At 40.4% G+C, this 18,172-nt stretch overlaps 1 protein-coding gene across 2 annotated transcripts in view; it reads right to left on the reverse strand.

The window, feature by feature from the left end:
• Positions 1-637: 637 nt before the first annotated feature.
• The window catches only part of NRF1 (nuclear respiratory factor 1), a 143,640-nt gene continuing 126,105 nt past the window's right edge, over positions 638-18,172 (reverse strand). For both annotated transcript variants that reach the window (XM_072652756.1, XM_072652757.1), the window contains exon 11: positions 638-2,804. In XM_072652756.1, the coding sequence (XP_072508857.1) occupies positions 2,641-2,804 (164 nt within the window). In that variant the 3' untranslated portion in view covers positions 638-2,640. The remainder of the gene's footprint in view (positions 2,805-18,172) is intronic.

An 18,172-nucleotide genomic window follows, 5' to 3' on the forward strand; every position in this document is an offset into this window, starting at 1 on the left:
GACCTACCAGAGTAGGTAAGGGCCTGCCATGTCACAGCAATCTCCATGAGAATGAATGAGAATGGTGCTGAATCATGGAAGTGAATCACAGATTTAGAAAGAATCTGAGTCCATCTCAGCCAGCCTGTGACTTGAACAAGAATTCCCTCCACAACATGCCCACCAAGTGGTCCGGTTTGGCTTGAAGATCCCCAGTGAGGGAGAGGAGACAGCCAATTTCCATTTTTGGACAGGTCTGATTGTTGGGAAATTTTCTCACATGTAAAGCTAAAAGCTTCTCTGCTTCCAGCTCTGCCCTCTGGCGCCCCTCCTACTGCAACAACCCTTCAACTATTTGAAGAGGACAGTGGTCCTGTGGAGTGCTGGTTGGCAGGAGATGGGTGGGGGTTTGCCATATTTTGAGAGAAAATAACCTATTGCAACCTTTAACAACCCCTCACTATCAGGATCACCTGACTTTCACGTTTCCTCCCTTGATATCACTTTCGAGATATCCAACTGGCAATATCACGTAGAGGTATGGGTCCTGATTCAAAGGTGATTATTTCTCAGGAAATTAAGTACTTAACATAATTCTAGAAAACCCAAAGGGCAGAGATAAGTGTTACCTTAAAACATCAAATATTTTCCACAGATATAAAAGTCATTCCTGAAAGATAGTTTATTTTTCTCAGAGGCCAAGATCTATCCCATGACTCCCCACCCACCAGAGATGAACCACATCCCCACTTCCTGTAGCCACATCTGTAACTATTTATTGAATGAGGCAGTAATAAACAGAATGGGAAAACAACACAGATTCCATGCTCTGCTACTGGATTTTGCATTTTTTTTCCATCTTCTTGGCAATCTCTCAAACTACCAGGAGGTTATTTCATCACAAAGGAAACAAGGACTTTAAAACCACTGGACATCTTCACAATGACAATAAAAATAATAATAATTATAATAATAATAATTAAAAAATAACAAACTGTAGACTTAGGACTGTTTATATGTAAATGTTCCCCCTCCCCCCAATACATACAGAAAAAAACATACAAAGAACATTGGATAGCTTCATATAAAACAAGCAAATCCAAGAATTTGAAACTTTCTCAAAGGTTGAGCAAGACATGAAGAATCTCTTAATGTTGTATTAAAAAAACATTAAATACATACGCTGCTGCACACACTGCAGGGGGAAGGAGGAAGAGGGGTTCCTGTGTTCAAGGAGCAGAGGTTTGGCTCGCTGGGAATTCAAGTGATAATCTGCCACTGGAAATCCAACGCTTGCAGCAGGGAAATTGTGTTTAATAGAGTCAAAAGAATATACAGATCAAACAACCACTGTGAGGGGCAGGAAAGCTGTACAGGGCCTGCTGGGACAGGCATGGGACCTGTGTTGCCCAGGATCCTGGGGCACAAATGTAAACCCTCCACTCCTATCTCCAAAGTCACTTAAGCAGAGGGAAAATGAATAGGAATCGAAGTCCTGGAGGTGGGGAACACACTCTCTATCCTAGGTTCATTTGTTTTCTTTTTTCTTGACTCAATTTCATCAGTAACAGTCATATCAGACGTACCTTTCAGTTCTGGGGTTTAGTATTGTTAAGTCACAAAGTTGCAGGAAAGAAAACATTTAAGGTAGTTGGTGTCTCCTGTTCTTTGAAAAATTTTTTCCTCCCCTCTCCCACACATATACATAGTTCCTTGAAGATTTCTCTCTTACACACACACACACACACAAACACACACACACACATTTCCTCAAATCTTACCTATCTTTACTGTTCTTCAGTTCATACAGAAAAGACCAAAATCAAGACTGACCAAAGCAAAACTGAAATTGTCGTGAGATTCAAAAAAGGGGTTTCCAGGGAACATGGAGGAGGGAGCTCCCAGCCAATGTGGGGCAGTGCTACGCCTGGCCCCGCCCCCAGGAGTGTGGGCCTCTGCTCTGCCTTCATCACAGTCCCCGCCTGCATGGGGACACTGCCAAAGCCACCCCACTCTGCAGTCCCTTTCCTTGGGATGAGTCCAGTCGAAAGATCTCCCTGCCATTCTTAAGACAGTTTTCTCAGAGGGCGTGGCTACCTCTGCCTGAGTCTGTCAGTAGCTCAATGCATGGCCCTAGTAGAAACATATACGGAGCAACTGTGTCTAGCTGTGTGACCTACCACCCACTAAACTGGGCGAATTACTTTTTCCACAGCTCACCTTGATTTCATACAGCTAATTTAATGTGGGTTTCTCATATATATATATATACATATATACACACATATATATATTCCATATATATGTAAATGTGTATATATATCTATGTACACATATACATATATTTTTTCCATACACACACACATATGTATATACACACGTTTCCGCAGAAAGGAGTCCTGCCACAATTTGGCCTTTTCTGGACAGTGAAATTAAAAATGTTGCATTTAACTCCACTGCATCAGAAAATCAAGAGTGGTGCTTTAGAAAAACATGCCATTTCATATGTTCTCTGCTCCCCCCCTTTTTTTCCTTTAAAAAAAAGGATAACAAAACTTGCTTCCAAAATCGGGAGACTTAATGGCGCCTGATTGCACTTCTGCAAACGTGTAAAAAACTTCTGTCGTAGAGTAGAAAATGACCTCATGACCCAGGTCAGTGTCACTGTTCCAATGTCACCACCTCCACAGCCTGGCCATCCATGGTGACAGCACTGTCTGCTATCCTCGTAGTCACGGGTGCCATGGCCACCTGAACTGGACCATTCCCTTGGGCCAGGCTAGTTACCACAGTCTGATACATGCTCACTGGAATCTGCACCAACCCTGTAAAGACAAAGGGCAAAAAACAAGAGTCACTCTGACTTCAAGACCCCCAATGACACTGAACACAGCTCTGGGTTTTCCATTTACGTGTAGGTCCCCTCTTCTATTTGTGACAGCTGGCATCACATCAGGGCAAAGGACTTACTCCTGTTTTACAGAATGGGAAAGGGGAGTTTGGAATCGCTGGGCTGCCCAAGGTGTTATTTGCCAACATTTCTGACCTTTACCAGGCCACGCTGATGGGAGGGGGGAAGGGCACCAATCCACAGCACACTCTCTTCTTCCCGTAGCCACCACAGCTTGCACCACTCTAATTCTCCTTGTCAAAAAATGGCAAATATGAAGAAGGGAACTCTGGACATGAGGAGTCACCCAGATCATCTCTGGAATGCAACATATGCCAAAGGTACTGGCCAGGAGACATCCCCCTAGTGTTGTAAGGCAGGTCAGCAGCCAGGTCAGAAGCCAGGACCTCTGCCAGGTGTTTTCTCTTTTCCACTCGGTTTTCTTGCCGAACTTACGGGACATACCACTCATTTCACAAATATAATGTCAGTTGTTCAGCTAAAACTCATGGTCTGTGATAAGGGAGATGACCAAATGCATTTAAGCCCTTGTTCTCTGTAACTAACTGATGGCTTGTTATCAATCTGAGGTACAGAATGTTTTCGGAGCAAATATTTATTGCCTGACATTGTTTTTTCTTGTCGAATTTCCTTTATGAAATATAGCCAGTTGTCCCCACTGGTGTGAAGGCCAAAAAGAAAGGCTACTGGCCATTGAAGAAACTGTGAATCCCCTGTCCCAGGCCAAGATGATGCTGAACCAGAGTCAACAACCACCCTTTAGGTCCCCACTCGAGGCTCTCACCACCTTTGCTATCCCAATGGGGCCAACTCTGATTCTCAAAGCTGAGGCACAAGCAAGAACTGAATAGCTGGTAACTGGGATTTGGGGGAGGGAGGAATTCTCTGCTGTGAAAATCCCACACTCTACCAGCACTGTCAGCATGCACTGAGTCTGCCACCAACTGGAATGCCCTACCATCTCAATACAGGGATTTTAGACACAGACACACCTACCCACCCACGCAGAGACACACATATCCAGCTTGGCATGGGATTAGATAAATCGCTTCAGTAGTTCTGACGTACCAGCTTTTATGACAATGGCCAGAGCAAAAGACAGGGGAAGAGGGGCTAGTTTAAGGTGGGGCCAACTGCCCTTGGAAGAGAAAGCATTAAAATGCTGAGGTACAATAATCAGGTCTGGGATTGTCCCTATGCCACATCTGCTCAGGCCTCGAACCTGATTAGCCCTAATGAAGATAGTACATGATAAGCTCCGCTCGGATTTTGAGTCATTTCTATTGCATTAACAAGCACCCTTTCACACAATTTGGGAGCTTTTCTTTTTAGTTTTCTCATGATATTTTAGAGAAAATGAAGAAAAGCAAGGCTCTTTAGGACCATCGGTCCACCCTAAGGTAGGCAGCATATATTTATAAACTTGTGGATATTTAAATAATATGTTGGAGTTGGAAGAGTCTAATCCAACACCCTTATTATAAAGAGAAGAAAAATGGAGGCTTAGAGACATTAAGCCACATTCTGGCAGAGACAGAATGAGAACTTTCCAGACTAGGTGTGGGGAACCTGTGGCCCTCTAGGTCCTCAAGTGTGGCCCTTAGACTGAATCCAAACTTCACAGAACAAATCCCCTTAAAAAAAAGGATTTGTTCTGTAAAACTTGGATTCAGTCAACAAGCCACATGTGGCTGCAGGTTCCCCACCTCTGTTCCAGACTTTTCATTATTAGAAGTATGGGCTCAAAATGATAAAAGGGTAAAGTTTATTTCACAGAGTCTACAAATGAGAGATGATCACAGAATTTTTGTCCGCTTTTCCCCTGGGGCACAATGTAACTTTCCTTAGGCATATACAGGTGACCAAAATGGAACCCAGAGGTCAAAACTGGCTCAGAAAGGACAAATCCAAGGCTAAAGGGCTTCTTCAACTGAGCAAAATGCACGTGTGAATTCCCTGGCTCATGGAATGCGGCAACTTCCTAAACCTTGCTTCATTTGCCTGATTAGGTACGATTCATTGACAAAAGGCCACCAAAGGCTCAGATTAAGAGTATTTCTGTCTCTAGCCTCAGTCACTGCTTTCTGGGCATATTTACAAAGGTATTATGAAGTTCTCTTTACACACATATTTCTTTTTTTTTTTTCTTTCAAGTTATCAAAATATTTTTTTTATTATTTTTTAATGTTTAACAATCACTGCCATACAATTGTGATTTTATCCCCCCCACCTACCCCCCACTCCCCCCCTCCCTCCCCACGACTGCATACAATTCTGTATAGATTCTACATATACTTTCCTATTGAGTATATTTTCACTATAGTCATGCTATGTAGTCAGACTAAGATAAATGAAAGAAATCGTATAACAAATCAGAACATGATACACAAACACATACACATACACAAATACGATCTGTTACATTATGTGAGTGACTTCCATATTTCTCTCTCTGAGTGTGGAAGGCATTTTGCCTTGAGAACCACCATTGGGATTTATTATTTTTTTTTTTTGTAAGAAGTTCTTGTGTTATTACAAAAATCTAGGTCTACCAGAAAAAACTCTCACACACACTGTGGTCGTTGCTGTGCATAAAGTTCTCCTGGTTCTGCTCCTTTCACTCAGCATCAGGTCATATAAGTCCTTCCAGGCCTCTCTGAAGTCTTGTTGTTCATCATTTCTTATGGCACAATAGTACTCCATTACATTCATATACCATAATTTATTCAGCCATTCCCCAATTGATGGACATCCCCTTGACTTCCAGTTTTTGGCAACTACATAGAGTGCTGCTATAAATATTTTTGTACATGTGGGACCCTTTTCCATTTTTATGATCTCTTGGGGATATAGTCCTAGTAGCGATATTGCTGGGTCAAAGGGTATGCACATTTTTGTAGCCCTTTGGGCATAGTTCCAAATGGCTCTCCAGAATGGTTGGATGCGCTCGCAGCTCCACCAACAATGAGTTAGTGTTCCAACTCTCCCACATCCTCTCCAGCATTTATCATTTTCTTGTTCTGTCATGTTTGCCAATCTTATAGGTGTGATGTGGTACCTCAGAGTTGTTTTGATTTGCATCTCTCTAACCAATACACACACATATTTCTTGAAGAGGCTAGAGATCTCTCATAATGAAAGGTGATACATGTGGAGGAATCCTCAGGAAAAACATTAACTTCAGTGTTCTTCCCCCTCCCAATTTATTGTCTGCAATGCTCATTTGGCACTGAAGTTTATGTAATCAGGCACTGTCCTAAATTACTACGTACATACTCTGTTTCTCCAACTAGATTGCAGCCATTTGAGGAATGGACCTGGTTCGTGTGCCCAGTGCACACAGCACACATACATACATGTTGGGTGATGCTGCTGCTGACATCCTTTAGAATTTTTTTGGGTCCTCAAGTCACCATGCTGATGCCTTCCTTTGGGAGGTGAACAACATCAGTCTCCTACTTGGCCCAGGGTAGAAAGTGGTGTGAAGGAATTCGAGATGCCTAGATGACTCAATACCTAGATGACAAGTACTTGATTGAGTAACACAGAAGAGGAGAAGCAGGCCAGACAGACATTTTCTATGTCACTCTTTCCTGTCTCCAACTTCACAGTTCACCACAGGCTGTAGATCAGACAGATCCACAGAACAAGATTCATAAGTTGCTCTGAAACATTTCCAGTGCAAGGATAATGGATGGACTGACTATGAAGTCTACCAGGATCCAAGAAATATGGAAAAGATCCTTTGTTCACCAGAGGGATTTATGGGTGGACAAGACAAAAGTCACAAAGGATGGGTAGCATGGATGGCCTGTGAGCTGCAAATGTGGAGTGAATGGCCAGAGTGGTGGAACCCAGACCCACTGGTCTCTGTTAGAGAGCAATAAAAGAAGTGGCCTGACATGGTACTGGTAGCCAGCTTTTCTATTTCAACCTTAAAGATGGTTAAAATAGGAAGTAAAACTAACTCCCTCTGAATAAGGTCTTGATCTTTGCCTGTGATGAGGTTCCAGTAAGTGAGGCATGTTAAAAAGGGTGACTATTAGTGTGAGTGTGTTACACGTAAGACCACAGACAATGACGAGGCTATGGTTCATTTCTTGAGTTTTGTACATATTTTGTATAAACTCATCCGTTACAGGCTGTCTGATGAAATATAAGCTTTTTGAGGGCAAGGACTGCCTTGTCCTTGTTGTTGTATCCCGGTGCCCAGCAGGTGCTTATTCAATTGTTGACCAACTGTTCAACTGAATTCTCTGGAGGAAGTAAGAAGATACACCTAAAGACACATGCAGGTTCCACCATTAGTGCACAGACTACAGATTTGCTTGTGACGGAAGAGGATGGAGGACTGGATTTGGAGTCAGAAAGACCTGGGTTCTAAATCTGTCTCTGATACCGACTAGTTATATGACATGTCTCAGCCTTGGTTTCCTCATCTATAAAATAAGGATAATAGTATCTGTGGTACATCTGCCTCACTATATCCATGTGAGGATCAGATGAGGTGGCGTATGTAAAAGAATTTTTCAGACTCCAGATAAAGATCAATTGTCATTATCCTATCACCTGGGAAAGGATGGGCCTCTGAGCTGGCCAGCCCCACAAACCTGAAAATCTTTCAGATTTGTTACTTCCTGCAGCTATCTAGCCTCTTTTAGCCTTAAGGCTTTTGCAGTTAGTCGTGGAACAGTTTTTATTTGGGATAGAAGAAAAAGCTGAAGAGTGTTCAGTGGAATCCAGAAAGGTAGGCAGCTAAATGATCAGACTGAGCAAATGCTAGGAGATGGAAGAGAAGTCAAAAAAAAAAGAAAAAAAAAGAAGAAAAATTAATGACATGATCCCTACTGCTATTTAAAGGAGTGACAGTTAAGTAGGAATAAAACAACTGGAGTTTAAAAATGCAGTATCAGAGGAAAGTGACTGGAACAACTGGAAAAGGTAGGAATTTAGAAGCAAGAAGGAAGCTGCAGCACAGTCTTTGCTTCAAGTATTCCCTTACTAACCCCCCCCCCCCCCCCCCCCCGATGCCCCAGGTACTTCTGGTTTGGAGGGGCTGCAAGGGGGTTTTTAGAAGCTTGAAATGTGAAGTTATTCCACTGACAGGTTAAACAAAGACCACTACTAACAGAAAGAAGAAAAAATGGCTATGGTGTGAACATAAATAAAATGAGAAAAGAAGAACTAAGTATGAGTAGTAGATGTAATAAGATGGTGGAAATTCACAAAAGAAAATTAGAAACAAAATAAGACAGAAGTGAGAGGAGAAGAGTAAGGAAACTCAAACACTGCCAGTGGGCAGGAAAGAATGAAAAAGTGGGAAGGCAGTAATCAGCATATAGGGTGAAAGAATGAGGAAAGTCTCCTGTCTGTCCCAGTAGTTGTTTCTCTTAATCCCCCCCATACTTAATTACATTTTGTTAGCACATTACATTTGTTAGCACAGAGGCTTTTACATTCCTTTTTTAAAAGTTCTCACTCCTTCCCTACCTATTGAGAAGACAAGAAAAATAAAATCCATTACAAATAAGTATAGTCTCACAAAAAAAATTTCTGCATTAGTCACGCTAAAAAAAAAAAATGAAAGAGGAAAAAATATGCTTTGATCTGCACTCTGAGTCCACTAGCTCTTTGTTCAGAAGTGGACAGCATGTTTCAGCTTGAGTGCTTTGGAACTGTGTTGATCAGTTACTAAGTCTTTCAAAGCTGATTTCTTTACAATATTCACGTGTAAATTGTTGACCTGGTTCTGCACATTTCACTTTGCATCAGTTCATACATGTCTTCTCATGTTTTTCTGAAACCATCATCATTTCTCATAGTACATATCAGTTATCACATAATTAAAGAGGTTGGTTGTGTTATGTTCTACAGAACTACTGCACGTCCTCCCTATTCATTTCCAGATGCAATCTTTAGAGATCTGAATCTCTAAAGTTTTGGGACATTTCAATGCTGGATATCTTGGGAATTTTAGCTGAAGTGCATATTTAAAATGATAAAGAATAACAAATTTAAGAAAATTCAGTAGCTTTAGGGAAATACAGGAATCACAGGGGGAGGCAGTCTATAGTAGTAAAAAGGTTTGGTTTTATTTCTGGCCTTGCTACTATTTCTTGAGTGACTTTGGGCAGGTCACCTGAACTCTCTGGAACTCAGTTCCTCATTTGCAGAAGGAAGGGGGTGGACTAGATGAACTTTAAAGGAAGTCCCAAGTCCTCAGTAACATCCTAAGTGAATGATGAAACAGAAGGAAAGGGCCATTTATGTACATTAAGTAGGTTAAAATTCGGGCCTTTTTAACTTTTAAAGGTCCTCAAACAACCTATCAAAGAGTATTACTAGAATCTGTGGGAGGCTAAGTCCTCATGTATGTTTTCTTGGACCCTGGATATGACAGGCTTATGTATTCCTATTATGAAGCTGCATATACCATAAATCCTGTCAGTCTTTTACTAAATTGTTGTAATTCCTGCTTTTATCCTCATTACCATGGTCTCTGGATAACCCTGACTTGGTTCTTTATCATTAAAAGAAAAAGGAGTCCATTAGGGTGTCCTGGTATACAATTCCCTTACTGACTGGTGAAATACACCTCATTCTCTAGATATGTAAACTCCAATATTGCTGTTGCTTAGACAGAAGTCGATTCCCCCCACTAACCTTGGTCTCCTTGTGTTCTGCGATCTTTGTATTAAAATTTCAAAATGCTGAATCTCTAGGAAAAGTTGTAGACTGACTCTTATCCACTTCACCATAACTGAAATAAATTACAAATTCTCTTCTTTCACTTGAACATGGGAGATTCTGAGACAAGAAGTTTTTTAATGGCAAACTCTTGAATGGAATACCCCCTTTGGAATGTCTCACCTCTTCCAGCAGAGTCTGAAGTGGTTTACTTTTAGAGGATGGTTATGATCACAGATTTAGAGTTGGAAGGGACTTTATAGATTATCTACCCTAGGCACACTTAATTTAGGGGCCATGTACCCTCAAAGGAACCGTGAATAGATTTCAGGGGGTCTATCTATGACTTTTGATGAGAAAAAAATTATGTCTGTATTTTCACTAACTTCAAACTATAATTTAGTATCTCTTTCAATCAGGAAGTTAAAAAAACACCTCATTATTCTAAGAAGCGGGCCATACTTCACTAGACAGTCAAAAGGTTACACAATCTAATGTTCTCATTTTGCAGATGAGGAAACTGAGGCCCAGAAAGGTTGCAACTTGTCCAATGTCACACAGGCAATAAGTAACAGTAAAGATTTAAAAACAAGATTTAAATATGTGGACTCTAAATTATAAATTACATAAAGCCATATAAAAAGACTGCTCCAAATTACTAGTAATAAGATAAGTGTAAATCAAAACAACTCCCAGGTTTTACATCACATGTTTCACACTTGGCAAATATGAGAAAAATGAAAACAGTCAGTGCTGGAGAGGCTGCAAGACAGGTGTGCCAATAAATTGTGACTGGTCCAAGCCTTATGGAAAACAATTTGGAATTATGTTTTAAAAATGATGTAAATGCACGTATCTTTTTTAAAATTTCTCCTCCAAATTTATTAATTTATTTGTTTTCAGTTTTCAACAATCCATAAGTTTCAGACCCATAAGTTCCAAATTTTCTCCCCTTCCCTCCCCACTTCCTCTCCAAGATGGCATGCAATCTTACATGGTCTCTACGCATACAGTCCTATTAAACACATTTTCACATTAGTCATGTTAATGCACCTATCTTTTGACCCAGCGATTCTACTGCTGGGCAAATACCAAGAAAGGAAAAAAAGATCCCACATACCCCCAATATTCATAACAACACTTTTTAATGGAAGCAAAGAATTGGAAACAAAGTAGGTACCCTCCAATGGAGGGATGGCTAAATAAACTGTAGTACATGAATGAAATCTTATTCTGCTACATGAAACTACAATTATAAGAAATTAGAGAAGCATGGAAACACTTGAATCAACAGATACAAAGTGAAGCATGCAGAAAGAGGAAGACGACAAAATGACTGTTACAATGTGAATAGAAAGAACAAGAAGAAAGAAACTCTTGAATTATTCAAGCTCCTAAGAGTACGAACATATGGAAATAATAATAGTACTGCTCAAATTAATATAATGCCTTTCTTCCAGTATGCTTAAGTCACTTAAATATAATCACACATTCTCACGACAGTTGAGATGAAACTTGAATAATTATGATTAAACTTGGTTCCAGAAAAGGAAACACACCTTCCTTCTTTTATTGCTTGAGTCAATGCTTAATTACTTTTTTCCCTTTTAAATCTTTCTTGAAAGGAGTAGCTCATTGAGTAGGAATATATTTGAAAGTGAGCTCAGTACAAAAATTAAAATGAATCAATAAAAATAAGATAACATCAAAAAATTAGTTCAGGATTCAGTGAACTGGTAGAGCAATGTTTACCTCAACCAATGAAATAAATGAGAGCACCATATGGTCTTTAAGCACTGAAGAATTAAAATGTTTATTAAGTGCTAAAGTTTCTAGATAGCACTGGCTATTGATTAAGTATGCTGATAAAATACATGATTATAGTTTTGGCCAAAAATTAAACAATACTCTGTTTTTCTTAACCATGTCCAAGGAGATAAATTTTGAATTTTAATATTCCCCAAATCCATGATGAGAAGAAAGCTAAAACCATCCCAGCACAGGAAATGAGAACAAAACACACTATCCAGCACCTGTAAAGCCCACCTAGAGCCAACAATCTCTTGGTGTTGCCATGCCAACCAATTGCTTCTCTTGCCCCTTTCCCCCCACAAGAACTAATTCCCTGATATTTTCAGTTATACTTCACTTGTGATATGTATCATCTACCACAAAGAAGCCAATAACAAAATACAAGTCTTAAAAAGTGCTGACCAAAAGATGGGGAAAACACTACTTATTATCTGAGTGGCAGCCTGCAAACAGCTAGGGAAGCTGGTTGGTTTTTCTAGGTCATATGGGAAAAGTGGAAGGAGAACCCTGTTCCCCCAAGAATCATACCCAATTCACAGAATTAAAGCAATCTTTGATATCCATCTTTGTAAGGTTTTTAAAATCTTTTTTGTGGTGGATCTCTCAATACCCCAAACTCTAACAGTGTGGACATGTATAACATAATACTCCATGAAGTCAGCTTTTACTAATCTGTGTTAATGAAAGTATGTATAATTTCAAAAGCACCACATATAATCTAATAAAATGTTTTGGATTTAATGTAATAAAATGTTTTGGATTTAATGATACTATTTATAATAGTATATTTGCCTTCCTACTTATGTTTCTGGTAGGTATGAGGTGGCAGATAGAAAGTCAACCTCAAAAGCAAGAAGACTTGGGTTCAGGTCCTACCTTTGCTACAGAATGACTGCTGATCCACGGCAAGTCATGTAACCTCTCATTGCTCTAGGCAACAAAGAAAATGCTTAGATGGAGGGAGTTTCCTTATCTTGGAGTTCCCTTGTAAGTGGTATCACAGGTTTGGTCTCTATATCTGTTTTCCTAAAAATCAACTCTTTCTCATTTATTCTTGGTTGTAATTTGGACCTGACAAAGGGGTACAGTCTTAAGTTACAACTTAAGTTATGTTTTACTTAAGCTAATATGAAACTGGAACGTAGTCTGTCAGTCCACATCAGCTCGGTGGGGGAAGTGATGGAGACATGCCCAAGATAAGCCACAAAGCAGGTAATATGCACCTTCTCATTTCTCTCTCCCTATCTTTCCCCTTCTCACGCAGCTACCACCCTAATTCAGACCCTTACTGCCTCTCACCTGTATTACTGAAAGGACTCCAATCTACCCAACCACTATACACAAAAGGATTTCTTAGAGTCTAACCATGCAATACAGTCATATTTCCTCTGAGACTAAAGAAACTCCTCTGTCTGACCATCTCTGGTATTTGGTGAACGGGCTCTTCCTCCTCATGGAATCAGCTGGTACAGCACTCCCTCTCCTACCTACTCAGGTATTCATTTTGCATAGACTGTGTTTATACTTATGAATATGTACTTCTAATAAAAATCTAAGCTTTCTGAGGGCAGGGAGTGTTTCACTTTTGTCTTCATATCCTCAGTCCTAGGCACAAAGTAGGTGCTTAATAAACTGACTGGGAGTTGACTAAGTCTCCATAAAATTCATGATTTACCTACCCTTAAAAGCAGGGAGGATAGGTCATGCTTCTCACAACTGTCATGAGAATGTGAGATTAAATTTAAGTGACTTAAGCACACTGGAAGAAAGGCATTATATTAATTTGAGCAGTACTATTATTATTTCCATATGTTCGTACTCTTAGGAGCTTGAAGCAGCTTACTGCCTTTATCTTTAATACACCAGTTGATAGGGCTACTGTATAGGAGAACAAATAAACAATGAGGTTAAATACTTGCTCTTGATCACGAATGAGGAGTTGGGAATATAAAGTTCTGCCTAATAAAATTGGGAATTTTAAATTTTTGGAAATTCCCATGTGGCACAGAAAAAATGTAAGTAACTGGATGGAATAGGGGTGGGCTTCAGGTTGGAGCTCCAGGTCGGTTATGGACTCTGTTAGCATCTCACCCATTTTTACATATTGTACAAATACTGCACTTTCTAGAAACACTCAAATACAGCATTTGCAAGCTGTAGCACAGCTTTTACACGATCTATCATCAATAGCCTCTCTTCTGTTGGGAAAGGGAGGCCCCGGTCAAGCAGCAAGGCCAAGATGGCTCAATGAAAGAAGGGGAGGCAGTGGGGGTAGGACAGTTGAAATCCGTTGCTCCTAAAAAACTGAGGTCACTGTCCCCATTAGATGCAATTCACTACTCCAGGAGGTCTGGGAGGGGGAGGAGAGACAGGCTCTAGGAAGAGATTACTGCTGAAGGGAGAACCTGCTTAAATTTCCTTTTTTCTTTCACCAGTAGTTAAAAATGAAACTATGAGAGGGGTTCAGGTCCACCCCACCCAACCCTCAAAGTCCTTTTGGAGCTTGCAGTATACCCAGTCTAATGTCATATATGTACATACGTCTCACCACACACGGCGCGATACCATGAGAGCTACCATTGTTAGGATGGAAACTCAATCTGTAACTGGATACTTTTGGTGTTCCTCTAAAATATGTTTCCCCAGCATTTCCCCTGTTCATTCCACAATGGACATATTTCTGTTAACATCCAGAGCAACATTCATGGCTGACAAGTCAAAGAGAAACAGGTTCTTTCCTTTGCTGCCCATCCCCCATCCCCATTTTTTTTAAGGGAAAAAACCCCAACAGAGAACAAATGAGAAAATCTATCTGCATCTGAAAGCTGTCCAGCTTCACTAAGCATTCCTTCTGGTTTACTCGCACTTCAGAGTACAAGGTTGGGCTCACTCAGAAAAAACGATTGGATGCCACTTTACTTGAGCCAATCTGATAGCACAGTCTTTGTAGTCATGTTCAGAGGGGTGTCTGAACTTCCATATTTAAGCTCCTTCAATGAATCTCAGATCCAATTTTCTCATTTTACAACTGAAAGGATGCTTCCCCTACCCTCCCCCTTCAATTCTACTGGGCAAACTTTCAGTTAGGGCCTCACTAATAATGAAGATTTGGGGGATAATTAGAATGTCACTGGAGATTCTGCTGGCAAAGCAGAATTCCGAATCTGGCTTGCCTCTTTTCAGGCCTTTGCACTTTCTATGGGCCAACGGGAGGAGAAAAGAGGCTTTGTCGGGAGCAGATGTGGAGTGGGAGGGCACCTGGGAAGCAGACCTGTTGAATGAAGCAGGTGCCACTTAGACATTCACTTTACAGACTCCAACCACAACCACACCTTCATTTGATATCCAGCTAGAGCAGGGGGAGGGTGAAGAGAACACAACACACAGAAAGGAAGACCATTCATCCTTTTCAGATAACTGCTCCTGCCAGGCTGCTGCCCTTCAGCTTTGCACATTTGCTTCTTATTACACAAATGTGAGAAATGAAATGCTGTATTTGCCATAATAATCTGAGAATCAGGGGCCAATATTCCCTTACTGGGGGTGTGCAAAGTGTTAGAAATAATCACAACGCACTGACATTTCCCCCAAATTCTAATGGAAGCATAAACAAACAAACAAAATCTATCCTCTGCCAACTACTTGGCAGGAAGATCAGAAGATGAGAAGTTATTTTTATGCTTATATATAAATAATTATATCTATAATATTATATAATAATACACATATTATATACCAATATATTAATATAATGATTAATTATTAATCAATATATTAATATATAATTATATATAATTAATATTAATTAATAATTAATATGTTAATATAATGGTTATTAATTAATATATAATGATATATAATATATATTATATAATGATATTATATAATACATGTATATGTATATATATATATATGTGTATATATATATATAAAGTTTCAATGGTTGTGCTGGAAGCGCCACTATTTTCTTGGTAGAGATAATTTTCAAGAGCCAATCTTATATCACTCTGGTGTTGGTGGGACACCTAAAAACTTCTCGCAAAATGTTACCTAAAATTACAGACACAAAAAAGGTCTCCTCTGACCAACTTTCAGAATTATAATTTTACTAAAGTCAAAATAAATCCAAACCATTAGATCTAATGCATAAGAAAGACCTACAAACTTCAAGGGATTTGGCAGTATGAAATATTTAACTATGCCATGAAAATATGGGGTGATTTTTTTTCACCTCGTAAGTAATGGTTAAGTGGCAGAAACTTTTGTGGAATCTCTCTATTGTAACACAGATCGTTGTCACATCTCGTCTGACTCCCTCTGTGGCATTCTGTCCTTGACTCCTGCTAGGTGTAGACAGTCTGGGCACAAAGTCTCTTTACCTGAGAGCCTGGCTCCTTATTCTGAAGCAGAAAGAGAATGCCTGACACATTCAGTAAAGGTCAGACTGGATAAAGGCCTGATACAGCATGGACTCCTGGAAACTCACACATGCAAATGCTCACTATTGCTCTCTGAAGTGGGCAGCTGATGTTGAAGTCCTAAAAACAGTCACTGGGACCTGTGTTTGTGATATTTAGCTTTTAGTATGGTTGTGAGTTCCACGAGGAAACTGTTTCTTTCCTGACACCCAACACAACAGAAACTTAATAAAAGTTTAACACTGGTGGCATATGCCTAGGAGAACACATGCCCAGGCAAAAACTGTGCTCAGAACAGAAAGCAGCACACAGACGTGCTACCATTTCAGCACCCTGTGCCCATCCCATGGTTTTAATTATTTAATTTTATAATTTATTTTATTTATATAATTATATTATGGTTATAAATAAATTGGTACAAAAAGAGAATGTTACATTTTATGGACATCTCTCTCAATTATTTTCTGATCATTGTTAACGTACATATATATGCTTTTACATAGTTATCATACACCATTACATACATATCATTTTGCGTTATGTCCCCTGTAGTTTTTAAAACATACATACTGAATCCCTTACTTTGCTGGCCCAGCATTCCCTGATATCACAAGCTGGATCAGAACTTGCTAGATTTCTAAAGGCAACAATGAATGCAGATTTGGAGGGGAAGAGTAAGGGGCATGTGTGCTGTAGTGATACCTTCACTACTGGCAGAATGCAACAGGAAAGGGAGCATGGCTTCTGTCTAGGTCATGCTAAGGGTTGTGATTCTAACCCCTGTGGCTGGAGGTAACCTCGCTTGAGAGGTTACCTGCAAAGACTCATTACCCACTGTAAACCATTGGAATTGTGGGTTGTGTCTGGTGAAGGAAGGGAAAGTACTGGTAACTCTAGACACAAGGAATGTGGCCCCAAGAATGCTTTACAAACAAGGTTTGGGGACTCCTTCTAAAGATGAATTCTTCTCCCTCCTTTCTGTGTGACTAGTCCACAAACTAGACCCTGCTATTAGCAGTGTCTGAGACAATATTTCCCTTTAATGATAACCCACGGTATGCGAGCATGAAAAGTAGGGAATAACTACATAAGTTAATCAAGGGTGTCCCAATTTCTTCGGAAGTGACACCAAGGACCCAGTGAAGAAGGGGATGGGGAGGGTAGAACAAAAGATATTAAAAAACCAGGCAAGTATGGCAAAGAGTGGGTATGGAGAGTGTGGCTTCACACTAGGGCTATCAGCTCATCTCCCTGGGGGAGGGGAAAACTGATTCAGGGAAACGGCCATGTCCTTTGGAGAGCTATTCTGAAGCAGGATAACAGAGGATAAGTAGAAGCCATAGGAGGTCACTGTGATGTGGGTAGGGATAGGGAAAGGAAATGAGAATTACCACCCCCCTCCCTCAAGAAAGGGTCTAGGGTTAAAATATACTAAGGACAGAGAAGAGTGCAATCTTCTGGGTGTACTGTGTTGGAACTGACTCATGTTCTCCCCATTTCACAGCAGTGTGTATGTTACAGTGTGAAAACTGAAACTCTCCCAATGGCAATGGCTCCACCCAGCCTAAAGACACATTAGGTCCCAGGATATTCGAGCCTCCTTGGTGCCATTATAAAGCTTACGAGAGCACCTGAAACAGCCTATGGGCAGATAAGAGGAATATGCATTTGGGGGAGTCAAACTGGAACATTCAAGGAGCTGGGTTTATAGGAGGAGAGACTTGAGAAATAGCTGATGCTGTTGTCCATATAGATACCTCAAATCTCAGCTTCTCATGCTCTTAAGAGTCTGCAGTGCAGGGGAAAAATAGGCCAATTCCTCTTGCGACCATCATGCCCAGCTGTTTACTGGCTGCGGATTACTGCAGTCACATGAGCTGCTTTTTAGCAAAGCCAAGCTGTCTTCAAGCTGAGAAGGTCACTGGGAGACAGGATTGAGGAAGGGCTCACACTGCCCTCCACAGTGCAGCAGGGGGCAGGACGAGCCAGGAGCAGCCCATGGCATTTATGTATGTCTACCTCCCTGGACAGGGGCAACAGAAAAGGAGCACAGTTTCAGAAAAATAAATCAACCTGTTGTAGTTTGCATATGATGCTGGATATGACTTGTATAATCTCAGTGGTTGGTGTCAAGCAGAGCAAGTGCCCTACAGGCATATAAACCACCTGCTTTGTATGTAGGTGCTACAAGTTCCCTTAGGTCCAGAAGACAACACTCCTGGATAAAAAACACCATACAGGAGTAATTCTTTATTGCTGCATTGATTACCTTTATGCTTCCTTCCATTAGGGCACTACAGCATGACCCCATGTATCACCTTTCCAGAGGACCTGACTTTGCCTATATGTGTGTATATATATATAT

Source organism: Notamacropus eugenii, chromosome 3 (assembly GCF_028372415.1).
Source record: "Notamacropus eugenii isolate mMacEug1 chromosome 3, mMacEug1.pri_v2, whole genome shotgun sequence".
NCBI classification, from domain to species: Eukaryota; Metazoa; Chordata; class Mammalia; order Diprotodontia; family Macropodidae; genus Notamacropus; species Notamacropus eugenii.